The 24,424-nt window shown below is 37.7% G+C and overlaps 5 protein-coding genes and 1 non-coding gene across 6 annotated transcripts; 1 reads left to right on the top strand and 5 right to left on the bottom strand.

The window, feature by feature from the left end:
- Positions 1-777: 777 nt before the first annotated feature.
- Positions 778-1,909, bottom strand: LOC126699901 (uncharacterized). The gene is made up of 2 exons (XM_050397902.1): positions 1,403-1,909; positions 778-1,017 (listed from the first exon to the last, which is right to left on the bottom strand). Exons 1-2 carry the CDS (start codon positions 1,907-1,909, stop codon positions 778-780), a joined length of 747 nt encoding a protein of 248 aa, XP_050253859.1.
- A 727-nt stretch (positions 1,910-2,636) lies between these two features.
- Positions 2,637-3,200, bottom strand: LOC126699983 (uncharacterized). The gene is made up of 2 exons (XM_050397990.1): positions 3,053-3,200; positions 2,637-2,965 (listed from the first exon to the last, which is right to left on the bottom strand). The coding sequence occupies exons 1-2, from the start codon at positions 3,198-3,200 to the stop codon at positions 2,637-2,639; spliced, it is 477 nt and encodes a 158-aa protein (XP_050253947.1).
- A 4,985-nt stretch (positions 3,201-8,185) lies between these two features.
- LOC126729849 (uncharacterized) lies at positions 8,186-12,060 on the top strand. The gene is made up of 4 exons (XM_050434933.1): positions 8,186-8,461; positions 8,922-9,025; positions 11,435-11,564; positions 11,715-12,060. Exons 1-4 carry the CDS (start codon positions 8,348-8,350, stop codon positions 11,751-11,753), a joined length of 387 nt encoding a protein of 128 aa, XP_050290890.1. The 5' UTR covers positions 8,186-8,347; the 3' UTR covers positions 11,754-12,060.
- A 1,288-nt stretch (positions 12,061-13,348) lies between these two features.
- LOC126729833 (uncharacterized) lies at positions 13,349-16,865 on the bottom strand. Its single transcript, XM_050434932.1, has 7 exons — positions 16,385-16,865; positions 15,964-16,026; positions 15,772-15,858; positions 14,924-15,161; positions 14,633-14,706; positions 14,360-14,458; positions 13,349-13,688 (listed from the first exon to the last, which is right to left on the bottom strand). Exons 1-7 carry the CDS (start codon positions 16,613-16,615, stop codon positions 13,596-13,598), a joined length of 885 nt encoding a protein of 294 aa, XP_050290889.1. The 5' UTR covers positions 16,616-16,865; the 3' UTR covers positions 13,349-13,595.
- Positions 16,866-17,113: 248 nt separating this feature from the next.
- On the bottom strand, positions 17,114-17,185 carry TRNAG-UCC (transfer RNA glycine (anticodon UCC)). Its single transcript has one exon. It is a non-coding gene; the product is annotated as a tRNA-Gly (tRNA).
- Positions 17,186-17,947: 762 nt separating this feature from the next.
- LOC126729865 (probable xyloglucan galactosyltransferase GT14) lies at positions 17,948-20,673 on the bottom strand. Its single transcript, XM_050434934.1, has one exon. The coding sequence runs from the start codon at positions 20,077-20,079 to the stop codon at positions 18,148-18,150; it is 1,932 nt and encodes a 643-aa protein (XP_050290891.1). The 5' UTR covers positions 20,080-20,673; the 3' UTR covers positions 17,948-18,147.
- Between the last annotated feature and the right edge of the window lie 3,751 nt (positions 20,674-24,424).

Genomic DNA, 24,424 nt, shown 5'->3' on the forward strand with positions numbered 1-24,424 from the left:
CCCAAACTAAGTGACAATATTTTTCCAAACAAATCTCTTGGCATTCACGTCCTTGATATTTGCTAATGGTTCAGCTTCAACCCACTTGGTGAAGTAATTCGTGCCGACCAACAACTATCTCTTATTCCCTACTGCCTTAGGAAGGTCCTACAATATCCAAGCTCCATTGACCAAATCGCCAAGGGCTGGACAAAGGATTAAGGACTCTCCCTGGTTGGTGGATGTTTGGTGTAAATCTTTAGCATTGGTTACACTTCTTCACATAATCTTGCACTTCCTTCTGCATGTTCGACCACCAGTATCCTTAAGTAAGGGTTTTGTGAGACAAAGACCTGCCTCCCATATGGCTTCTACAAATCCCGTCATGTAACTCCTCGAGGAGTAGCTTTGATGCCTTAGGGTGTATGCATAATAAGTATGGCCCAGAAAAAGAACGCTTGTACAACTTTGGTCCTCGGACAGCCAAAACCGAGAAGTCTTTCTTTGCACCTTGTCAGCCTCCGACTTCTTCTCGGGTAAGATATCCTCCTTAAGGAATAGCACTATGGAGTCCATCCAGCTAGGTCCTACCTTAATTTGATGGATATGGACCATCTTTCTCTTCATCTCAGTAGGCTTACACAAGTTTTCAACAAGGATAACCCGAGGTAAGCCTTGTGCCGAGGAGGTTGCAGGACTGGCTAGAGAATCAGCGTGTGTGTTTCCACTCCTAGGGATATGCAGCAAGTTGAAAGACTCAAACCCTGATTGTAAGTGCTTAACCTAATTTAAATACTTTTACATTCTCCCATCGCTAGCCTTTAACTCTCCCTTCACCTGGCCTACGATCAATCTTGAATCTAAGAATATTTCTACTACCTTTCCTCCCATTTTCTGAACCATGGTCATCCCGACCAATAGAGCCTCATATTCAGCCTCATTGTTTGTGGCCAAGAAGCCTAGTCTTAAGGATTTCTCAATAGTGATCTTCTCAGGAGATATTAAAACTAATCCCACTCTGGATCCCCCTTTGATTCGCTGTACCATCAACATATATCCTTCAGGATAAAGGTTCTTGCAAGAAAACCATGCCAACTAATTTTCCATCCATGCCCTGCTTCTCTGCCTCTTCTTCTAATGGGGATTCAGCGAACTCGGCCACCAAATTTGCGAGGACTTGGCCCTTGATAGAGGTGTGAGGCATATACTTGATATCAAAAGCCCCTAGGATCGTACCCCATTTGGCAATCCTCCCTGTGAAATCAGCACTCCGAAGTAGTGATCGAAGCAGAAGTTAGATTAAAACAACAACTGTGTGAGATTGGAAGTAGTGAGGGAGTTTACATGTAGCATGTACTACTGCCAAAATGGCATTTTCCAATGGTAGATAATGAATCTTTACTTCATGCAACGACTTGCTTACATAATAAACTAGCATCTGCACACCATTGTCAATTCGTATCAGCACCAAGCTTACAGCATGGGAAGCCACTACAATGTAAGCAAACAAGACATCGTCCACCTCAGGCCTGGACATGACAGGTGGCCGAGAAAGGTATTCCTTAAGCTGCTGGAAGGCCAAGGCACACTTCTTGGTCCACTCAAATCCCTTCCACTTATTCAATAGTTGGAAGAAGGGTCTGCATCTGTCCGTTGACCGAGAGATAAACTGGTTCAGGACAACAGTCATTCTAGTTAGCTTTTGGACTTCTTTATGATTACGAGGTGGTTGTAGACTGTTAATTGCCTTAACCTGATCAAGGTTGACCTCAATTCCATGATTAATGACCATATAGCTTAAAAAATTGCCTGATCCCATGCCGAAGGAGCACTTGAAAGCATTAAGGCGCAGTTTGTGTTTCCTTAGTATTTCAAAAATATCCCCAAGGTCTCCCACATGCTCGGAAACCACCTTACTCTTCACCACCATATCATCTATATAAACCTTAATATTCTTGCCCAATTATGGCACAAACATCCTAGTTATCATCCTCTGATAGGTAGACCCTGCATTCTTCAAACCAAAATGCATCACCTTTTAGTGGTAATTTCTAGTAGGAGTGACAAAAGTTGTCTTCTCCTAATCACCTAAGGCCAGTGGTATTTGATGGTATCCTTGGAAGGCATCCAAAAAACTCATCCGAGGATGGTCTACAGTTGCATCCACTAGCTGGTCTATCCGAGGCACAGGGAAAGGGTCCTTTGAACATGCCTTATTCAAATTTATGAAGTCCACACACACTCGCCACTTTCCACTTTTCCTTTTCACTACTACAGTATTGGCTAGCCACTTAGGGTAAAACACCTTTTTGATAACCCTAGCCTGCTTAAGTTTTATCATCTCGTCTCTAACAGAATCAAAATGATCTTTAGATGAATGTCGAGGTAGTTGCTTTTTTGGGGGTGACGGATGGATCGACATTCAAATGATGAAAAATGAAATTCAGATCCACTCTAGGAGCTTCGTAAGCACTCCATGCGAGTACATCAATATTCCTCCTGAGAAACTCTACCAGCTCTTTCTTCTCTTGAGGAGGCAGCTGAGCTTCGACCTAAAAAAAATTTTCCGAATCATCATCTACAACAATCTTTTCTAAATCCTCACACTTTGCCCCCTCAGCTGTCTCATCCACGGGTAACACCAGAGTCCTAAATTGTTATAAACCCCTATTAGTAGTGGTCGAGGACTCGGTTTCAGGCTGATGCATAATTGCGGCCACCAAGCACTGCCTAGCCATGAACTGGCTCCTAACCAGCTCTTTAATATGATCCCAGGATGGATATTTTACTTTCAAGTGGAGGGTGGAATAAACAGCCCCCAGGGCATGAAGCCAAAGTCGTGCTACAATAGCTATGTAGGGAGAATAAGCATCCACCAGAATAAAATTCACCTCCACTACCTTTGAGCTTGCCTGTGCGAGTAGTCTAATCTGACCCTTTGGAATAACAATCTTCTCATCAAAGCCCAACAGAGGTGAATCATAACCTATCAAATCCTCCGGTTTCAAGTTTAGCCCCTTGTACAAATCTGGTTACATAATCTTTGCCCCGCTACACTCTCTTCACATCATACCCCCTATCCTGAGGGTGACCACCATTGCATCATCATGTGGTTGTATGGTTCCAACCTTATCCTCATCTGAGAAGCTCAACGCTGGTTGGATCTCCACCTTAGTCTTTTTCTGCTCATGGCTAGAGTCCTCGGTAGGTGGCCGAGCCATAGACATCACCCTGGACGGATGAGAATCAGTCCTCCCTGAAGCAATGAGGATGACATTAATTGTGCCCAAAGGGGCTCTCGAAGAAGCATCTATCTGAGGTTCCAATCTTGCCTAGCCCCCTTGCCCACTGGGATGATACAAAAATTGCTTTAACCTCCCTTCTCGGACCAACTGCTCCAGGTGATTCCACAAAGTTCTACAATCCTTTGCGATATGCCCTTAGTCTTGGTGGCATTGGCATTGAAGGCTTTGATTGCGTTTCATGGGGTCACCTCCCATCTTATTTGGCCATTTAAAGAATGACTCGTTCTTGATTTTCTCTAAGACTTGGTGTACTAGTTCTCGGAACACCGTGTTAACCATCTAAGTAGTGGTAGACCCCGATTGCCTAGCAAAATCTCTCTAGGACCAGTTATTGTTGTATCGGTCCGACCTGAAATCTCTCTTCTCTTGAGAGATAACCTTAGGCTTCCCCTTCCTTTGTTGTTGGTCTTCCTCGACCCACTTATACTTATCAATCCGGTCCATGAGTTGACATACACTGTTAGCAGGTTTCCTAGTCAAAGACTTCCTCAAACCATGCTTGGCAGATAGGTCGACCTTGAAAGTTCTTATGGCCACATCATCAAAGTCATTATTTATCTCATTAAACATCTCCCAGTATCTATCTGAGTACGTTTTCAGGATCTCCCCTTCTCGCATGGTCATAGACAGCAAGGAAACTAAGGGCTGAGGAACCCTACTGCATGTGATAAAGTGAGATCCAAACGCTCGAGTAAGTTCCTTAAAGGAATCTATAGAACCTACTCCCAAGCCATCAAACCATCTCATTGCCATATGTCCCAGATTGAAAAGGATCACCTTGCATATTAAGGCCTCATTCCTGGAGTGGACAAACATTCTTATGTTGAAGTGACTTACATGCTCCACAGGGTCTGTTCGACCATTGTATATGGTGAACATTGATTGAGTAAACCGCCAAGGAAGTTTTCCTCCTTCAATTCTGTGTGTGAAAGGCGACCTGAAATTTGGTTTAACGCCTTGCTCATAGTGTCATTTCCCATGCCTTTGCGAGATGGGCTCCTATTCCTATGCTCACGGTGGTAATCCTCATCACACAAGAAGGATTCACTGGGGGGAGTTCTTGACCTGGGTCTATAGCTAACACCCCCCTCATCGCCGGAAGAAAAATTAGAGTTGGAGGGAGTTCGCCTTCACTGTTCGTGGCACAACTTCCTCTTCAAACAATCAATCTCCAATTGCATGATTCTAATGTTTTCCTCATAAGAGATATAACTTCCACTTTGAGAGTGGCTTTTAGTAGTATGGGTGGTATGCACATTGACCTCCTGGTCCCTTCTTCACTCAAGAATAACAAAATGATCTTGATGTTGGGACCCCATAGATTCCTTTCGATTCAAACCTGAACCTATCATAATTGAACGTTAAACTCACTACAGTACCAGAATTTCCCATAGAGAGCGCCAATTGTAAAGACGCAATTTGAGTCCTAAGCCCAAAAATTAAAAGGATCTAGGCCTAAAGAGCCCAATACAATTAATTTGTAGAGAGTGGGTTGGAAAACTAGGCTCTAATGAGTTGGATAGCAATTATAGTGGATCCAAATGACAATAAAGTAAAAATAGACTGGTTTTATCTAAAGAAAATCATCATCGACACAGTCCAAGGAGATCAGTTCTTGTATATAATTCTTGAAGTTGATTACAAGTACAGTTCTTATTGCTACAGTTTTTCTCTCACAATTCTCCGATCCCTCTCCTTCAGGGTCTTCTTCCTATTTTATACTACCTTCCTTCTTTCATCTCTACCCTTCACATGTAGCTCAGATTGCTGGAGTTGATCCTTGTCCCATTAACACTTTCTTGAAGTCTTTGGAGGGTAGCTGTAAGGCTGAAAATTACTGTTCAAGTATCACTTCTTCATTAATGCGGCCAGAGAGTTAGCTACAGAGCATTCAATGCGGTGGTAGCAACTTTCTCTTAGATATTTCATAGCTTTCCTTTGTTCTGTGCTTTCATGATGCATATCCTTATCACCAGAATCTCCTAGAACATTGCTTCTGGGTGGCAGACCACACTTTTGTACCTCGGCCTTGCTCAGCCGAAGAGACATTCATCCTCGGACTGCCTTCTCAAACTCTTATGACCAGATCTCATCTCTTCAATTACTAACACAGACTCTCATGACAGTATTTACCTGTCCTCGGACTACTTAATGTCCTCGGATTGGGCCCCTGACCCAATAAATACATAGATATATACCACTGGGTTCATCGCCCCTACATAAAATTTTAGTTGGCCTATAGTTTTTAATATTTTCAATAGAATTTCATTAAACTAAAATCACTTTTTTAAAAAATAATTACAATATACTACTAATCTCGCATCTCGAACATTTTTTCTCCTAAATTCCCAATACATGTGGAAGTACTAATTCAGCTAAAACAATCCGCGGTAATTCACCTAGTATCCCAAACAAAATATTGGTGAACAAAATCAAGACAATATTATTAGTCAATGTGTGTTCTATTTCATTGGTTTGCCTCACAATAAACATGTAGAAGGCCCACCCTCCACTCTTGATTGGCAATTCCCTTCAATCTAAAAAAAATGGTTAACAAATAAAACAGGTGGATATATACTTTTATGTTAAAGTTAAGTAGTTTTAAAATCCAACTAAACTAAAAAAGAAAAAGAAAAAGAAAAAGAAAAGTAGATTTAAAACCATGGTTAAGTCCGGATACCAGAAAAGAGAGATGATTGTTGAGGAGAAAATAAAACACACTCAAATGATAGTAAGCTCCTCACTGTAGTAGACTAATGGAATCCATCGATAGAGATAAGGGCAAAACTCGCCACCTATGAGAAATCCACCAAAGGGGTAAGAGTTAAAAGTATAGAAATTCCTTTTCTCACAAGCCAAAGGCCAAGTTTCTATGAAACACTTTCTTTCTTATTCATTTATGCCAAATAGTTTAAATAGTTGCTTAGAAAATCCCTCTGAATATTGGTGAACGAAAATTACAATTCAAGATTAAATTCAAAAAGACTTAGAAACTATAAATAAAATAAAAGACTTGTCTACTTTAGTAGATGGAACTTAAATGAAAAACTTTCCCTACAGAGCTTCAAATTAAATGCTGTTGACCATTTGGAAAAATGACTCATTAAACTTTCAAATGACATCTGATTTGTTGGAAAAATTTGTTAAGATAAAACCTCACATGTTGGCCTTGCAAATCACATTGGACTGAGCTTGTGCGTCACATTGGGCTGCGCTTATGGATTTGGCACTCCTTTGACTCTCTCAATTGATGAAACTTGCCCCCAAGTCCGCTTATTAGTTGTCTTCATCCTCATAATAAAGATAAATATCAGAAACATTGAGGGTTGCTGAGAGCCTGACACCATAGTAACCAAGGAGTTTAATTTTATATGCATTTTATTCAATGTGATGAAGTACCTTGAACAGATCACCAACTCAAGGCATAAGCTTACAGGAACATTTGGATGGAAATTGTTTTTTTTTTTTTTTTTTCCGTAGATGAATCCACATCAGGTCACCTTCCTTGAAAACTGATAGTTTCCGATGCTTATTTGCATGCTTGCTATACTTCTCGATTTGTTTCAAAATTTGATCTCGAATATGCTCGTGTAATTTCTTGAGTTGTTCTTTAACATCTCCATTGAAGACTTGGAAGTATTTTGTAAAAGGAAGTGATGTCAACTTAAGTGGTCCATTAGGATTAAGACCATAAAAACTTCTAAAGGACTGTGTCCTTGCAAATGGTCCAATTATATATGAAAACTAATTGAAAGAAGATCCCATTGCTGAATGTTCTTTCGCACAAAACTTTTCAAAATATTTCTCAAACTTCTATTCACAATCTCGGTTTGACCGTTTGTTTGTGGATGGTAAAAGGAGTTAAATTGAAGTGTGGTTCCAATTTTCCTTCAAAATGGTACACTAAAATGACTAATGAACTTTGATACAATATTGGAGGTGATAAACGAGTGACATAAGATGCACAAAGGTCGATGCCATTGGGAAAACATGGTTGTAACTAGTCCCTACCCTACTATATGAGAAAATTCAGCATGTTTGGAAACATGCATCTTCCTCCTCACAAGGGGGTGGACCCCACACCTACTATTTAAAGGTATTTCAATAATACTCTGACACACTAATTGTGAGCATAATAAACACCATACTTTAAAAATATATAATTAAAAAAAAACAATATTTAGAATAGTGCAATATTACTTTTATTGAGGTTATTATTGACATTGTCTTTATTGTTCACTAACGCAACTTATTACCTTAATGGTTATGAACAATGTTAAAAAATTTATATCCAGACTTATTGATACAAAAATATCTAGACTTATAATAAAATTTAGGATCTAGAAGTTGTGGTTGTACCTCTTTATAACAAGTGTCTATATTATCTCCTATAAAAAAAGTTAAATAAAGTGTCTATATTGTCATTAATTGTTATAAGATTGTTTACCGTAGATTAAACTCTAATATCAAAAACTAAAGTAACTTATTAAATGTTAGATTAAACTCTATTACCTAAATTGACTTCAAGTAAAATTCTATTACCAACATTTTAAAAATAAAATATAGATTTTACACCTTATATATTTTTATTATATGAGTAATTTATTATTATTAAAATAATTAATTACTCTATTCTATTCAAAAAAAAAAAATTACTTAATTACTTTTAGATAAACTAAATATCAAGCCGGACACAACTAGTTTTCTCTGAAGTAATGATGGACGGAACAGCAAACAGATCTCGATCACGTGCCGTCCAGCAGAGCAGAATTACAAATCAGATCACAGCACTTTTCTCTTTCTTTTGACCCCACAAGACAACATGCAAAAACAAAAACAAAATTGTTATCGTTATTTTTAACTAAAAAAAAAGTAAAAATCACTTTCAATCATATAAAAAAGAAGAAGTTATTATTAACACACTCCAATAGTCTCTCTCTCATTCTGTGTCAAATCCAAAACCCTAAACGAGCTCTGCTCCTCACCATCGAACTAAACTATTCTCAATCAAAGATCGCAACTTCGAGTTATTTGTGAAATATATAGAGTTGGGTTTGGTCGGAATGAAAGAAGGGAAATCAGTGAAATTCAATCTTCAACAGCAAAATCACCAGAACGGTCACTTGTCTCCGTTCAAACTCGCCAAGTTGTTGGATCCAGATGCCTCTTGGGACAAGGTAAAAAATTTTCAACTTTCAATATTTTTTCTTCATGTTGTTGTTTGAGTTTGAATGTGAGAAATAATGGGAAATAAAGGAATTAAAAAAAAAAGAAAAAAAAAAGAGGAATTTTTACGACTTCTATACATTTGGGTGTGAGATTTGGAGTGTGGGGGCAATAGGATCATATTTGTTCTCCAATTTTGGATTTGGGTTTTTGTTTGATTTTTTTTTTTTTTTTTTTTTTTTTTTTTTTTAAATTTATAGTATTAATGGGAGTGTTGCATTTATGGAAACAAAGTCTGAAAATGGTCAATAAGTTGAATACAGTGAGCAGAAAATGCCTAGCCCATCTTTATAGCTTCAGATTGCTTGATGGGCAACCCCATTTGTCTATTTTTAGATAGAAATGAATGTAATTATCTAGTTTTGTTGGTGATTGTATTCATTGAATGACTTTACAATTCATTTGGCACAGGATCAATTGGGAGATGTGTTGCATTGGATTCGACAAGCAGTGGCCCTTGTATGTGGCTTACTATGGGGTGCCATACCTGTGGTTGGGGGCGTATGGTTTATTGCGTAAGTTGATGCTTGCACGCTTTCTTAATCTGTAGTATTTGTTTGAAAAAGTGGCTCTTTTTAGTTACCTTTTACTTTGTTTCTTTTGCGTATCTCTCTCTTGGTTTTCTTCTTGCTAGTTAGTTCATGTAGATGAAACTTTGATATCATGCATTTGTGTTGATCGAAATTATTATCAACTTTAAAAGATTGAAAGACCCAATAGGATGCTTTTAAATATGTTCTTAGGAGTGTACTTGAGTAAATAGGCATGCTGTACCCTTGTTTGGTTTTTGGTTGTGACTGACATATCCATCAGATTTTATTGTCAAGTTCATAGCTATAAATTATCATTATTGAAATTCAATGATCTTATAAAAATAATATATATTGAAATTTGATGATAGATAATGATCATATGAGGATTTTGTATCACCTGGTTCATTATGCAGGCCTGAAAGTGTCATTTGGATCTTTGACATGAACGTGTTAGTGTATATGCCACCAGTCTCAGATATTTGGTTGATATTTTAATGCGCATTTATCATGCAGTTGGTGAGTCATATTTTGTAATCACACAATTAAGTTGAGGAATGAATTCTTGATCAAGCATCCTGTACTGGAGAGTCTTCATGTAGAAAAGGTGACTCCATAAGTTACATGAATATTGAGCCATATTTCATTTATTTGGCTGCTGCTCATGTTTAGGGTATGGGGAAAGGGTTGCAACTGTCTAGAACCCTTGTTGTTCTTGTTTATAGGTCAGAGTTATGATGCTTAAGAAATAGTCACAGAAATTACTTTGTGAAATCTTTAGACTATGGCCTTCCATTAAATTTACACTATGTGAAGTGTTTTTGTTGGGTCATTTGCAATAGAAACTTACTGATTTTGTAATCTTTGATATGTTTCATGCTGAAGGTGTTGCATTGTAGTGTTGCATGGACAATTAGAGGTCAAAAGGGTGTCTCAGGAATCATAATATATGAATTATAACCAAAATAAATTAGGTACATATGATCTAACAAAAGACATACTTTTCAATAGACAGATCTATGAAGTTGGCAATAAATGAAGGATATATGCAGATGCTTGGGATTCATGTGAATGTGGCATCCATAGAGATATCTTAGGATAAACTTCCAGGCAAAGGATTCAAGAATTCTTGAAATTGAGTTGATAATGTCTAAGATAGCCCATTTATTGTGTGGGGTTTATGGTTTCTGGATTGCCTTTTTGGATCATGGAGTGAGTGATCTCCCCTCTACATGTGTTGGTTTGTCACCGTGAGCTTTGATCAAAGCAACTTCTATATAAGAATCTGTCCCTAGTAGTGACAAAGGAAATTTGAATTCTGAAAATTGGGGTCTTATCAATGGGTGGAGAGACTATTCTTGGTAAGAAGTTTGATTGCTATTCTGCCAACCTGCTTTCTTTACCTAATTCGGTACCATCCTTGCAGCAAATACAGTAAGGTTTTAAAGGGACCTTCTCTGTGAATTATAGTTTACATTTTGAACAGCAAGGACAAGTGAATTGGAGTCGCATGAGCTTTAAATGTGGTTGGTTTTGGAACTCTGTTCAACTTTTGCTGTCAAGAGGACCTTTTAAGTGAGTGGTGTGGAGCTTCAGATTTCAGAGTGTTGAAGCAGTGGAGGAAGGTGATTTTGCAATATACAGTATGAAACAAAGCTGCACAGTATTTTTATGGTTGTAGTATTTGAATACTCAAATGCAAGGTTAGTGAGATGTATTAAATTTTAATTACTTTTGAAGTGAAGAGAAGGGAAATATTTAGTATTTGGAACCAACTATGGTGTGGTGAGGCCCATTCTTTTTATCCCGATCTTTAGGAAGATGTGCTGTGTGGCTGCCACTTTTTGTGGAAACTTCCTCTTGGATATTGGAGAGGACAATTTGATAGATATTGTTGACTTTAGAATTATAAATTAGGATTGTTTAATAGCTATGTTTGAATTTAGAATTTTAACTTAGGATTGCTTGAATGTAGATCAGTCTCCAGTTTGGTGGAATTTTTTCCTTTTAGGTGCATGGAGATTTTGGGGTGCAAACACCACCCCCCCCCCCCCCCCCCCCCCCCTCTTCTTTTCTGCAGAATCTTCTTCCAAAATCAAAATTTCATTTCAAGTGGCTTTTATCATTTGATTGACTGATTTTAACATTTGATATCCTGATCTTGTGGAATTGGATGCTAACTTATATGATGTGAAATTGTTTCTTCTTGCAATATGAAGTTTGTTAAGAAGAGAAGGAAATGTTCTTTTTTTTTTTTTTGGGGGGGGGGGGGGGGGGGGTTTGGGTGGGCTGACACATGGTATTGCCAACTCTTATGGTCAACAGATTTTGATTTTAATTAATGTTTCATTTTTGATCATTGGAGAACCTTATGTGCTGATTATGGATTTGCAGATTCCTTTTGATATCTACTGGGATCATATATGGTTATTATGCAATGATACTAAAGGTTGATGAAGAAGATTTTGGTGGTCATGGAGCCCTCCTTCAGGAGGGGCTTTTTGCTTCCATAAGTCTCTTTCTGGTACTTTGATCTCTCTCTCTCTCTCTCTCACACACACACACACACACACACACACACACACACAAATAGATATATGAAGCTTTTATGGATATATTTATGAAAGGGAGAGGGGGTTTGTGCTGTGCCTGATGGTTTGCTCCTGTTTTTCAGCTGTCGTGGATTCTTGTATACAGCTTGGGACACTTCTGATTGACTAGGTGCCAACGATTCAGCTACCATCTTCTTTGTCATTAGTGATGTATGAACAGTGTTGGTTACATTACACACCATGGCTTGTGCCCTGAGAACAATGAGAAAATTTCTGACTCTCATTTACCTTTATTTTTTTTTTTGTTTAATGTCAATTGCAAGATTTTAGTTTTGCTTCATAGAAACTAGATGCTTGAATCAAGGTTCGTTACTTAAATATCCCATTCAGTGTAGCAAATTGTGGGTCACACTCCTGATGATTATCAGTCATAAATAAAATTACTCTAGCAAAGTTCTGGTGGTTAAACTGTGAATAATTCATTTTATATACTTATATCGGGAAATACCCTCTCTCTCTCTCTCTCATGCTCCTTTAGGTAAATAAGTTAAATGTAGAAACATCAAAAGGTTTTTCATAAACTTGCCATGGTGGATGGGAAAACAACTTGTGGGCTTGGGACCTGGTCAGTTGTAGTGTGTGTTTCAGGTTAAGTGTGATAGAACTCTGTCCTAAAACCCTGTTTTTCTCTGTTTTTTTTTTTCGTCTTTCATCTTAACATAATGTTGGTGCAGTCTTGTTGTGTTACCAAGTTAGTATATTCTGGTTCTCTGCAGTTTTCATGTTATATAGGTTCATTTACCTTTTGTCAAGATCTAATGACAAGCCATTGGTAATGGGTTTTTAGAATATGTTGTGGGAGCTAGAGTTTCATTTTCTCCATTAGTTGACATGACTGCCATTTTAGCACCCCTGTAGGCAGATTGTGCAACTGAGATTTGACCACATTTTCTTCCAGGCAGTGAAGTCTGTATTCATGCCTGTGCGGTTAGTGCCTGCCATTCTATAAGTAGAATTGTGTACAATTTTGACTCCATTCTATAAGTAGAATTGTGTACAATTTTTGACTTGGTAAATAACGATTGCTAATAAGGTCTGACTCAACTTTCACCTCCTCTTCTTATAAGTTTTAGAGGGAGAGTGAGGCCGTAGGTTCAACCCTCATTGGGTGGGTGTGTAATTTACCAATTTTAAGGGGAAGAAAAGAAAGAAGAAAGATTGCAAGCTATATCACCAACTACATGTTACATTGTGGGTTGGCACCTGGCAGCCAAACCAGTCCAGCCAACTGAGCATCTCGTGATTACTGGAATTCTTGGTGGTAATCATGCTTTGGGAGGCCAACAATGCCTCTTGTTTTACCATAGCATGATAAAATTATCTACAGGCCATCATTTCTCCAAGGTTGGATTTCCCAAAATTTCGGGATTTGGAACTACAGATCAAAGACTGAAAAAAATAATTACTCAACCATACAGATTGGCATAAAGGTCCAAGCTTCAAAGTTCATTGTCTAATGAATGTGCTAAGGGCCATTCATAAAAAGACACAATCTTACATAAAACCAGTGTTGCACTTATTTTAATCTTCGCCACTCAATATCCATGTATGAATGCAACATAATTACAAGTTCTATACTATTTAGAAACGGCAACAACAAACGTAGGACTCATACAAGCAAAGTCGTGGATGGGGTTCCATGAGCATGACTATGATACCTTTAATTAACTAGCTAACAATCCCATGAAAAGAAACCTGAAGAACCAAAATAGCTATTGCTTTTCTGAATGTATGGCACTTGACTATAACTTAAATCTCAAGAGAATCTTATTTGTTGTTAATTACAATATATGAAGTCCAGCTGTCTACTGACTTGTAGCAAAATGAATATTTGTTAGGATAATCCTAACTTAGGATTAACCACCATTTCACCCTAGAAAAAGAGTAAAGAATAGTTTTACTTCACATAAATCTTCTGAGATCTAATATACTGGGCATAGATCTTAAAACCATTTCTGATGCCGATTTCTGCCTCTTCGTGAAACAAGGTATACGCGGCCGTAAACCCATCCTCTACCTAGTCTTGAAACCGATCGCTGCACAAAATATCAATAAGCTAATATATGAGACAAGGTGTTTTAAGAACTTTCGACGCTCAATGTAGACAAAAAATTAGCATAAACATTAAAACTGTTAAAGGAACATCTTTTTTGTGTCCACTACTAAATAATCAGAAGATTTCACAAAGCCAACAAGGCAACGCATTTTCACTGTTAAGACCTAAGAAATACAACTTTCAGAACTGATGCAGCCAGCCGGCCACTAACAATGAGACATCACAGACACTAGTATGTCTAAGACCTCAACACCTACATACATGATATAGATGTAAGCCGTATGTGCACTGTCCTTTCAAAGTCATTTCCATTTGGATAGACCGTTCCTAGTCATTTCAATTCCTCTTAATCCCCAAAATAATTCAAAATTCTTTGCCTGATTTTCCTTGTTAATCCAAAATCCTCTTATTGTTATTATTTTTAATAATTCAATTATTACAAGAAGTGGGGGAGGGGAGACTTGAATACTAGTTCTCCTTGTAAAGAGACCAGACGGTGTTACTGAACTACAAGACTCTTAGCCAAGAATCCTCTCAAATCTTAGAATTGTTGTCTTCTCTTTGTTTCTCATTAGAAGTATAACAAGATAAAAATACAAATTTGAGGTGCATAAATTTTCTAGCATGAGAAAAAGAAGCAAACTAGATTACCTCAACCTTGGTGCGGAATTCCAATAAGCATTCACAAACATGACAATCTGCTCTATGGGGCCTGTTATTAGTCTGATTTGTTTTCACAAATGCAAACACCTGCAGAAACATGCTTATATTATTGACAATGGGTGACCTGGAAGTTGAAACATTGCTTTTTTCGTTCGATAAGATGAAATACAGGTACAGTGACAAGTTATAGAGAAAAGGAAAAAAAAAAAAAAAAAAACTCATATGAACTTTCAGATTAACACAACCCTATGATAGACTGACCTCCTCCCCGCAATTTGGGCATGCCCCTTTAAGTGCTACCAAGTCATTCCTCCACAGGCCTTGAAGCACTTTAACTGCGAGAATGAGTGCATGAGTAATGATGATATTTGGATCAATAATAACAATAACCATATTACAGGTATTATTTTCTGAATTTCCAGATTAGAATGATCCATAAAACCCAAAGAATATTAATGGTACATGGTGAGGAAACTCCTGACATTGAGATAAACTAAAGTGCCTTTATTTTCTTAAATTCTTATCCAAGGCTTTAAAGTAACAATTTATTACCTGAAGCTGATGCAATTGGGTATCCAATCACAGACCCCAATGCCATGAAGAGAATGCCATTCACCACGGAAAGAAGCTCTAATGTGGATGCTTGAATGCCATAGTAAAATCCTGAACTGAATGCATGTTGATTTGCTTGGCCAACAGTGTAGATTATAGGCACAAGACATGCAGAGCTTCCAAATGCAAGAAACAGGACCCATATGCTCGCTAATGCAAAAACCTGTGATGTATCTTCCTGCCCTACACCATGTCACTAAATATTCAAAGTGGAGAAAACCCAATTCTCCTACACACCAACTAATCTAAAACAAATTAACAAGCCAAATATGCCACAAATGTCCTCAAATATCTCACTAACTAACCATTCCATTATTAAAAACCAATTTCCCATCAACCAGATGGGTACAAGCATCAAAACAGAACATAAATTTCATTTTCTCAGCTGAATCAGAAACAACACCACCACTGCAGCTCCTTCAGTTCTTGGAAAGAAAGGAAAACTCCTCAAATACTTACTAAACTTTGCTTCCAGCATAATGTTCTCCTATTATTTTCCTAGAACCAAATGGGAGGCATGGCATTGACACTTTCTAATATTCATGTTAGAATTTAAGTTGGGAAATAGCTCTGGTACCATTGAAGCTATACATAGAGTGGCTAACATGGGCTAACCATATGTTGTGGTTACTTTATTTGCATTACAAGTAACTAACTATAAGCATGATTAGAATAACTTTTCTTGCACAACAACAGGCTTAGTTTGTGAGTTGATAGAAAAGACACACACAGTGAGGGGATACATGAAAAGATTCATGAACAAGAACAAATGTTCAAAAGAGAATTACCTCTGCATCTGCGTAGGTTGAATGCCGCCTAAGACTACACCGAGGATACTTGACAACTGATTTGGAACCATACCACCTTAGCTTTAACTGTCATCATATAACAATTTGTTAAACCTCATAGACCAATAGACAATCACAAGAATGATAAATTCAGTTGAAATTGACATTAAAAAGAGTTAATATCAAGTTTACCTCTACTCTATCAAACATGTCATCAATTATCAAAGGTTTGCCACTGTAATACGCATCCTGTGCCTACAGCAACAAAAAGAACCACATTAAACACACAAAAATTCAAGTAAATTACATTTCCAAACAATTTCTTTAGTAGGTAACTCATAAGTCAAAAACAATAAATTTAACTCGCCAGTTTAGCAAATTGTGAAAAACGTTGTGACCTAGCATTATTGTTTAATGAGAAATTGTGGACTTTGTCTATACCAAAGCAGCAAAACTGCTAATTATTTTAATCTTTTTTTTTCTTTTAAATTCAAATTCAAGTTCCATCCCTCAATATATATTTTATTAATTAAAAAAAAAAACTGAAATTAACAATTTAAGTAGCTCAATATTGCGAGTGATGGAATTAAAAAGGTGAAAGAAAGTAAAGTACTTGGCGATAGAAAGCTTCAAGGGTTTCTTTACTGGCGGACTCGATGGGACCCACGAAGATGCAAGAGGGAGCCTCCGTGTTTGCGCAAGAGCAGTTGGTGGTGGATCTGCTGGGTTTGGTGGAGATCCGAACTGAGAACGGGGCTCCGGTCCACCGGTTAATTCTGGAAAGTTCGAGAACTTTAGATGATCCGACCACGTGCGGGACGAAGGAGGCACTCGTGCCAGCCATCAACCGAACCAAACCAAAACGTTGGGAGCTAAGCTAAGCTAAGCTACTGTGGTAGTTGACTTGGGAGGCAAAAGGCTTTTTGGGAAAGAGTAACTAACTAAACGTGCGGTTAGGATATTTTTACGGTCAGAGAGAGCCGAATGAGTTTTTCCATTTTGGGCCACAAGATTGGAATATTAGAATTAGAATTAGAGTGGAGGCTGTGGTTCGCTTTCCCGCGTAAATATCTATTTGCCTGTGCTAATTATTAACAGTATCTTCTTATCTCTGTGATCTGATTTGATTTGATTTGATTGGTTCTGGATTTTGTGGTATAATAAACAAAAGATTGAAAGAAAGAAAGAAAGTAACGCCACGGCTTTGAAACGTCGTCGTTGCACTTGCACTTGCTTGTCCGTTTGAACTTCTTTCTGGGGTGGCTTTTTTTGGTGCCTGGAACACGGATTGGAAACGACGTCGTTGGGTAGGTAAAAAAAAAGCTAAAACGACATAGCTAGCTGCGTTTGCCGGGAGTCGAACCCGGGTCTATTGCTTGGAAGGCAATTATCCTAACCGTTGGACTACAAACGCTGCTTGTTGTGAGATGGTATCAATTAACGTTATTATATCTTTAATTTCTAATTGAGACAAGAGGTAACACAATCAGCTCATCGTATTACGTTTATGATGATGATATATGCTCAAGTTATTGGATTAAGACTTTTTTTTTTTAATGGGTAATTTCTATTGAAGAGTTTAATTAGACAACCATGGATCGTTTTCTAGTTTTGACAATAATGGTATATAAGATAAGAAGCTTTGAAAATGGAGAGAATGATATAGTTGCATTTCCTTTCAGCTTATGGCTTTTCAGTCGATAATCCAATACATCGGTGATGCTAGAAATGGTTGGATTGCACATTATTAGAGGATTTTTTTTTTTTTTTCCTGTCTTAGCTCTTTGTATTTTATAATTTACAATTTTTTTTTTTCCTTTTTGACTCACTATAATTTACAATTGATATCAATGATATAACCAACTTTATTACAAATGTCTAAACATATTGATGAATGTAATTGGTGACTGTATCATCATATATAAAATTTGTTGTCACATCAATAATATCATAAAAAATAACATTTTTAATAACATCTTGTTTTTAGGAGTTACCAAGATCCACGGCTACAGTTAGTCAAATAGCCTGCCGTGTTTCTTTTTTGTACCAACAACGTAGTGTCGTCTCCATCGAATTTAGCCATTTCTTTTATTTTGTCAAAGAGAAATACCTACCAATGTGGACAGCTTTGCAATGACATTTAAACCTTTTCAATTGCTATGACCACAGAATATAGTTGAATGTTATCGCCAAGCACATCAGTGATTTACACAAAGAGACATATGATCAAACAAAATCATAGGCGAACATTATCAAAAGAAACTAAAAAATGAGGCAAAAAAAGATGGGGATACATGTGCCTGCATAACAACAATGATTACAATCCTAAGTATAAGTACAAACTACAATGTAACCTGTTTGTACAGCGTTTACATTCTATGTTCTAGCAAAATAAGGATCCCATTCATGCTCCCCCAATGTCCCAAACAAATTATACTTCCAACTCAATTCCTCTGGATAACTAAAGCTAGAATTTTTCCCCTCCCTCATTTCCCTCCTAATTTTCTCTACTCTATCAAGAACACCCTTAACTGTAACATCAAATGCATCCTCAACTGTCACCAACCTAGACCTTGGATCAGCATATGTGACCTTTGGAATCAGCCTTATAACCGCCTCTCTCATTGCTCGCACCTTCTCTTTTGGAATTCGACTTAATATCTTCTCGATGCTGACTTTCCCATTTTTGACATCGTTAGCCGGTATAAGCACTGAATATTTGGTATAGTCCTTTGGTAAATGCCATAAGTATTGGACATAAGCTGAACCTGGATGAAAAAACACAGGAATACACCCTGCCAAAATTGAATCAAAAGTAGACCGCCTAGTGAAAGAATCCCCTGCAGGTTGTAAGCAGAACACAGAACTTTGAAACATTTTCATCACATACACTGGCTTGTAGCACCTGTTGACACGACCATTACATTCCAACAACCTACATTTCTTCCGCGAAGCCCGGCACTGATCAATAATCTCATTACGAATAGAATCTTGAAGATTAGGTCTTGGAGCACCGGCAAAAGAGAAGAAAAACCGCCTTTTCTGCCTCCTCATTCTGTGCTGCCACTGAAACACTTCATTGTCATTTGAAGGATGAAAGTATGTTGGATATGGTATAGCAAAGTCAATGTTGTCCCAAGGGCTTGATTCGATTATTAACACCGTCATGTTCCTTGATTCAGGCAATAACATAAGCTTATTACCCCAATCAGAATCATTTCTTCCCATTCTCCTGAAATCCCAAGTAATCCTTCCAGCAACTAAGAAATGATCTCTACCCCACATCTTCTTCCACTCAGGTTTTTCTCTGAGCCACTTGACAAGTTCAAGAGAAGCAGCATCTCTCATTGATGTGTTTGAATACCAAAGGTAGCGAGAAACATCCAGGCCAGCGTAATATGGTACAAAGATTGCTGAAGCCAATGATGAGTCATTTGTCAAGCACTTATACTGTTTCATTCTGTTGTGGAAAATGACTTCTAACAAGAATTGGTTTGTGGCAAACCAACCAGTTTTTGAGTAGACCCTGTTAAAATTTGGAAGACGAGGACCAAGACCCCCATTTGATGTAAAGAGACACATATCAGTCCAATTAGTAAGTGACTGGCAATGCTTGAGCAAGTTTTCATTGAACCGGCTAGGAAGATCATGGACATATATGTATCTACCCAAGCACGAATCAGACTCAGAATCAACATCCTCATTACTAGGCTCTTTGGTGATGCTCTCATTTCTGTTCTCCACCATGGAAAGTGAACCAGTTGGTTCAAACCCGTTCTGACTAATAGCCACTTCATCATCTGATTCTTCTTTATTCGTCTCTGAATTAGGAACCTGGCTAACAAACTGAACTTCATTCTCTGCAAGGTCAGTTTGATTATTGAGATGCACTTGTCTCTCAGAAACCACTACGTGATCAAAATTTTCAAGCCCATAATCCCCAGCAGAAAAATTGCTGAAGGGTTTATACTTGAACCAATTTTCTGTGGCATTTTTTTCCTTTACAGCAACATCTTTGACATTTGTATCTTTTATAGGCTCTACAAAATCCTTAGTTTCTTCACTAGTAAAATTACCCTTATTAGGCAATCTGTCAACACTTTCATTGGAATTTCCAGGCAGAAGAACAGAATTAGAGTCTCCAAAATTGACAGAATTGGCAAGGTTATCACCTACCAAGATGACCCCGGGCTTGGCAACAATTGGAGCCGAATGAAAGATATAAAGAATGAACAACCACAAAAAAAAAGAGGCTAAGACAACGAACCAGAATTGGATGCGGCGCTTGCCTATGATCGGGCTGTCCATTGCCTCACAATAGAGTCTGATGCATGACCTTCTCTGCTACGTAGTTGACTTTTTGAGCTATCTCAAATCAAAGATATCCATATACAGCAAATGATATAGGAAGAAAAGAATTCAAACCCACGTTAGAAAAGTAGAACGAGAATCCAAAGGTGTGTATAGCGCAAGAAAAGGTTTTTGCTTCCAATTCACAACAATGAAAAGAAGAAAATATACTAATATAACCTATGGAGCAAGAATAGGAACAGGAATATGGGGTTTCACGATATGAAATTTAAAGGGATGAAAGAAGTGCAGGGAGAGCAATAGAGGAATGAATTGCTCGTGAGTTTGTTGGAAATTGGAGAGAGAGAGAGAAAACAGAGAAGCAATGGTGGGCGTTGAAACGTTCAAGGTTTTGGTCCATTGAATGTTATAAACAAGGAACGCTCTAAATTTTACCTTGCCGCGCGAAACTCATTGGTGGATCAATTAATCTACAACTATCATAAACCACTTTGTATTGTCCTCCTCCTTCATAAGATAATATAACATGTTTGTCGGATCATACTAACACAAAAAAAAACTCTGGCCTGCAAATATATAACATGGGACTCACCTCATATGATATAGATATTATGTTTTTCTATTATACAAAATAAAAATTTCTCTATGAGGGGCACCATACATGCCTTGCAACATGAAATAATTCTAAAAAATGTTCAAGATCTTGTTCAAATAATTGTAATTTGACCATCAACTAATTATTAGGTATACATGTGTGAGTGACATCCTATATTAAAGAAGAATGACAAGGGGAGTGATTAATATAACATAGTTGAATTCAAACTTATATGCTTAAATTTATGGGTTAAGTGTTGTTCTTATATATTATATTAAGAAAAATGTTATTTGCACAATTGTTTTTACAAAAAAATTTAAAAATTGTTGACGTAGTGAGTAGTTATTGATAAGTGAAAAACTTATATGTTTAGATGAAAACTAGTAAGAATTGGCTACAACAATAGTTGTAAAAATATTGAAAAATATTTTGTGATGGTAGCTCTTATATTAATTACTCAATTAAAAACTCTCAAATGTTTTATCAGAGCTAACAGTGGAGTGGGGTGGAGACCCTTGTTATCTTCCTCAACACTAACAAAACCATATATACCCTTAAATATAAGAAATAAATTTTTTTAAATGTTTTGAAATGGAAGGCATATTTTCTTGGCTTTTCTTGTTCATGGATTTTCCCAAATGCATTTCTCTTACATCTTTTTATGCAGGTCATAAATTTCTTATTGAAAAGAGCATTTCATTTTTATTTTGTGTAAATTAATCAAAAAAGATTTTTTTTTATAGCTAAAATATGATTTGAAGCTATGGGTGTTCATTCCATGATAATTGTTCTTATTATTAAGACATGTCACTAATTGGTTTTTGGTATAGGTGGGATTTGAATCCAAATTTCTTATTTGACAACAATTTTTTTTTTTACCAATTGAATTAGCTAAAACCCAAAATTAATAAAAAGATTATTTTATTGTGATTTTAACTTATAATTATAGTTACATACCAATTCGTGCATGTCACATGTAATTGGATGATATGTAATCGTTGCAATGTGGTGGAATAGATCGATAATAAAATGCCACATCATTAAAACAACACCTTAGCTCTAACTTATCAAGTTGATATGTGCAAAAGAAATCTCACATTCTTTTTTTGTACTCAAATAACTAAAGCTGTGTACCAAGAATCGTGTAGCTCAACTTAATTGACATCTCCTAGCATTTTCAATAGATGGTTTAAATTCTTTCTTCTCTATCAAATTATTAAAAAAAGACAAAACTTAAACTTCTATTGTCTTTCATTATAACTAGACACCTTAAATTTTCATTGCCAATGACACCATAAACCGGTGTCACTACTTACTAACCATCACAACCACCAAATCTGTTTAACACATCAGCCTATTAAAGGTTTGTTTGGATACTGTTTATTATTGAAAACTGAAAAGTTATTGCTAAAAATACTGTAGTAAAATAAATTTTAAACTATTAATAGTGCCCTTGGGATCCAATTTGGATGCTACATTTGCTTTATTAAAAAACTTGCGGGTCTTGTGAATAGTGCACGAGACCTAAGTTTGGATGCAAACGCCAGCCGCATTTGCCATCCAAACTCACACTAAGTTAGAGTTGAGGTGTTTTTTAGGCTTAACTATTTTTTACACTCATTTTATATACATTTTTTGGCACAATATCTCCGGCTGCTAATGTATAAATTTTGAAAGTGAAAATGTGATGTCCAGGCTTAAAACATGAAAAGTAGATGTGAAGTAATGAGCATGAGAGAATCTATACCATTTTCTTAATGATTTGGCATTTTATGATTTTATCATTGATCTGATTGGTTATGTAGGGACACGACTCTCAAACAGCCCAACAACGACGTTGAGCTCGCGCGTGAAAGATCCCCCACAATAATATTTGTAGAGAGTGGGCTTGAAAGGCTAGCGTTAGGTCACAGGGCGTTAATACAGGCCGGACCTTAGATAAACCCAGACTAGAAAAAGGCTTTAGTCCGGATATCCAAGCCCAATAACTTTATAAATCAAGGGATTGGACTCCTCGGATCATGTCCGAGGAGCACTAGTGTCTTTCTCCGGTTACCCGTCGATGGGTTTTTCGTGGTGGAGCGCATATATTATCCGGGCATTCTCATTCCTGGTGTTTTTTCCAGGAAATGAGATGGGGGCCCTTCCTAATCAGTTTACCTTTCCTTTTATACTGGCCTACGTTTGTTGTCCCTCGTCCACATGTAGGGTCAGTTTTTCCAGGACTGATATTTGTCCCGTCAATCCCATCCCAGCATTGTTGGGCATGGTTAATAAAGCCTAAGAATCCGGTTCTGTTAGGTGCAATGTCATATCAATGAGGGGTATTAAGGACAATTTCCCCGAGATATTTTCTGATCTTTTAAGTTTGCTTGTATGCCACTTTCCTCAATGAGACTTTGGGTCTGCCGAGGACTAAGCTGTCCTCGGCCATATCTTCGGGCCCGTTTGGGCTTAATATTTTTGGGCTTGGGCCCTGGCCTCCTTCAGTTTGGGGTCTGTGGACTCCCCATAAGCGAGCGGGCCGAACCCACAAACTATTGGGCCCCACATTAGCCCCTCAAAACCCTGCTGTCCAACGTCTTGGTTGGAAAGGTGGGTTTTGTTAATACCAAGCCTTTACTGCGGTTCATTTAATTCAGCCCTTGACCAACGTTGGCGACTCTTCACCTCCCCGAGGAATGCGCCGGTCTGCAAGACGTTTCCCTCAATTTACGCGTGATGCGTTTATGCCGTTTGGTCATTCGAAGCACGCCTTTATTGTCTTCCTTTTACGAGACCTCCCAGATCTAACGGTTACTGACAGCGTGAGGAACGAAACGGATGTGCATTTATCTGCAGATTTCCTTGGGGATTAGAACGTGTTACGTACCCTTGCCCTCCTCCCCTATATAAAGAGAGAAGACAAAAGGTGATTCTCTCATATTCGAACCCCTCAGGCTCTTCCCCAAGTTCACTTCTTCCCTCTGGTTATATCCTATCCAATAGTATGTCCATCATAGCAGTTAGCCATGAATAAGCCCTTCCTTTCCCAGAAACGTCATGTCCTAACAAAACTTGAGATGGCTTGGTCGGGGCAAGGGTGGCGGAGACTCAAGATTTGCCTCCCCACTCTTTTAGCCAAAATCCGAAGCAGGGACTCGTCACATCTCACTTCCGGTGTGACTGAGTCGGAAACCTCCATTATCATCTCCACCCGCTCTCTCATGAGCATACCTAATATGGCTCCAGTGTGCTAAGAGTTAGGATTGAGGCAGGGACTAAATGCCCTTGCTTCTTCCTCTCTTTGTTCACTGGCGCCATCGTATGATTCCCCTTCTCTCTCTTTTGCTCCTTTCTATTTTCTTCATCTCTTCTCTCTTCTTCTCCTCCTTCTTGCTCATGTCCTCCATCTTCTTTTCCCTTTGCTCTCCTCAGCGACAAGAGCTTGCTGAAGTGCTTTCATGTGTTCCAATTCTTCTTCCTTCTCCTTCTCCTTTTCTATATAAGGCTCTTCTTCTGATATGAACAGTACTGAGGCAGAGATTTTAGAGAGACTTTGAAGGCGAGTTCAAAGGACACCTGACGGTTTACTTATCTGTATTACGGATGTTATTACTGCTTCGGCAATTCATTTTTGTATAGGCTTGCTTAAGCCCTTCCTTGTACGTTGTAATAATTTTTATATTAATAAAAGTTACTGTTATTCTATTTCGCATGTTCTGTTTATATGTTTTAATAAATTTGCAAACTCTGCTCGGCACAGTA

Source organism: Quercus robur, chromosome 1, assembly GCF_932294415.1.
Source record: "Quercus robur chromosome 1, dhQueRobu3.1, whole genome shotgun sequence".
NCBI classification, from domain to species: domain Eukaryota; kingdom Viridiplantae; phylum Streptophyta; class Magnoliopsida; order Fagales; family Fagaceae; genus Quercus; species Quercus robur.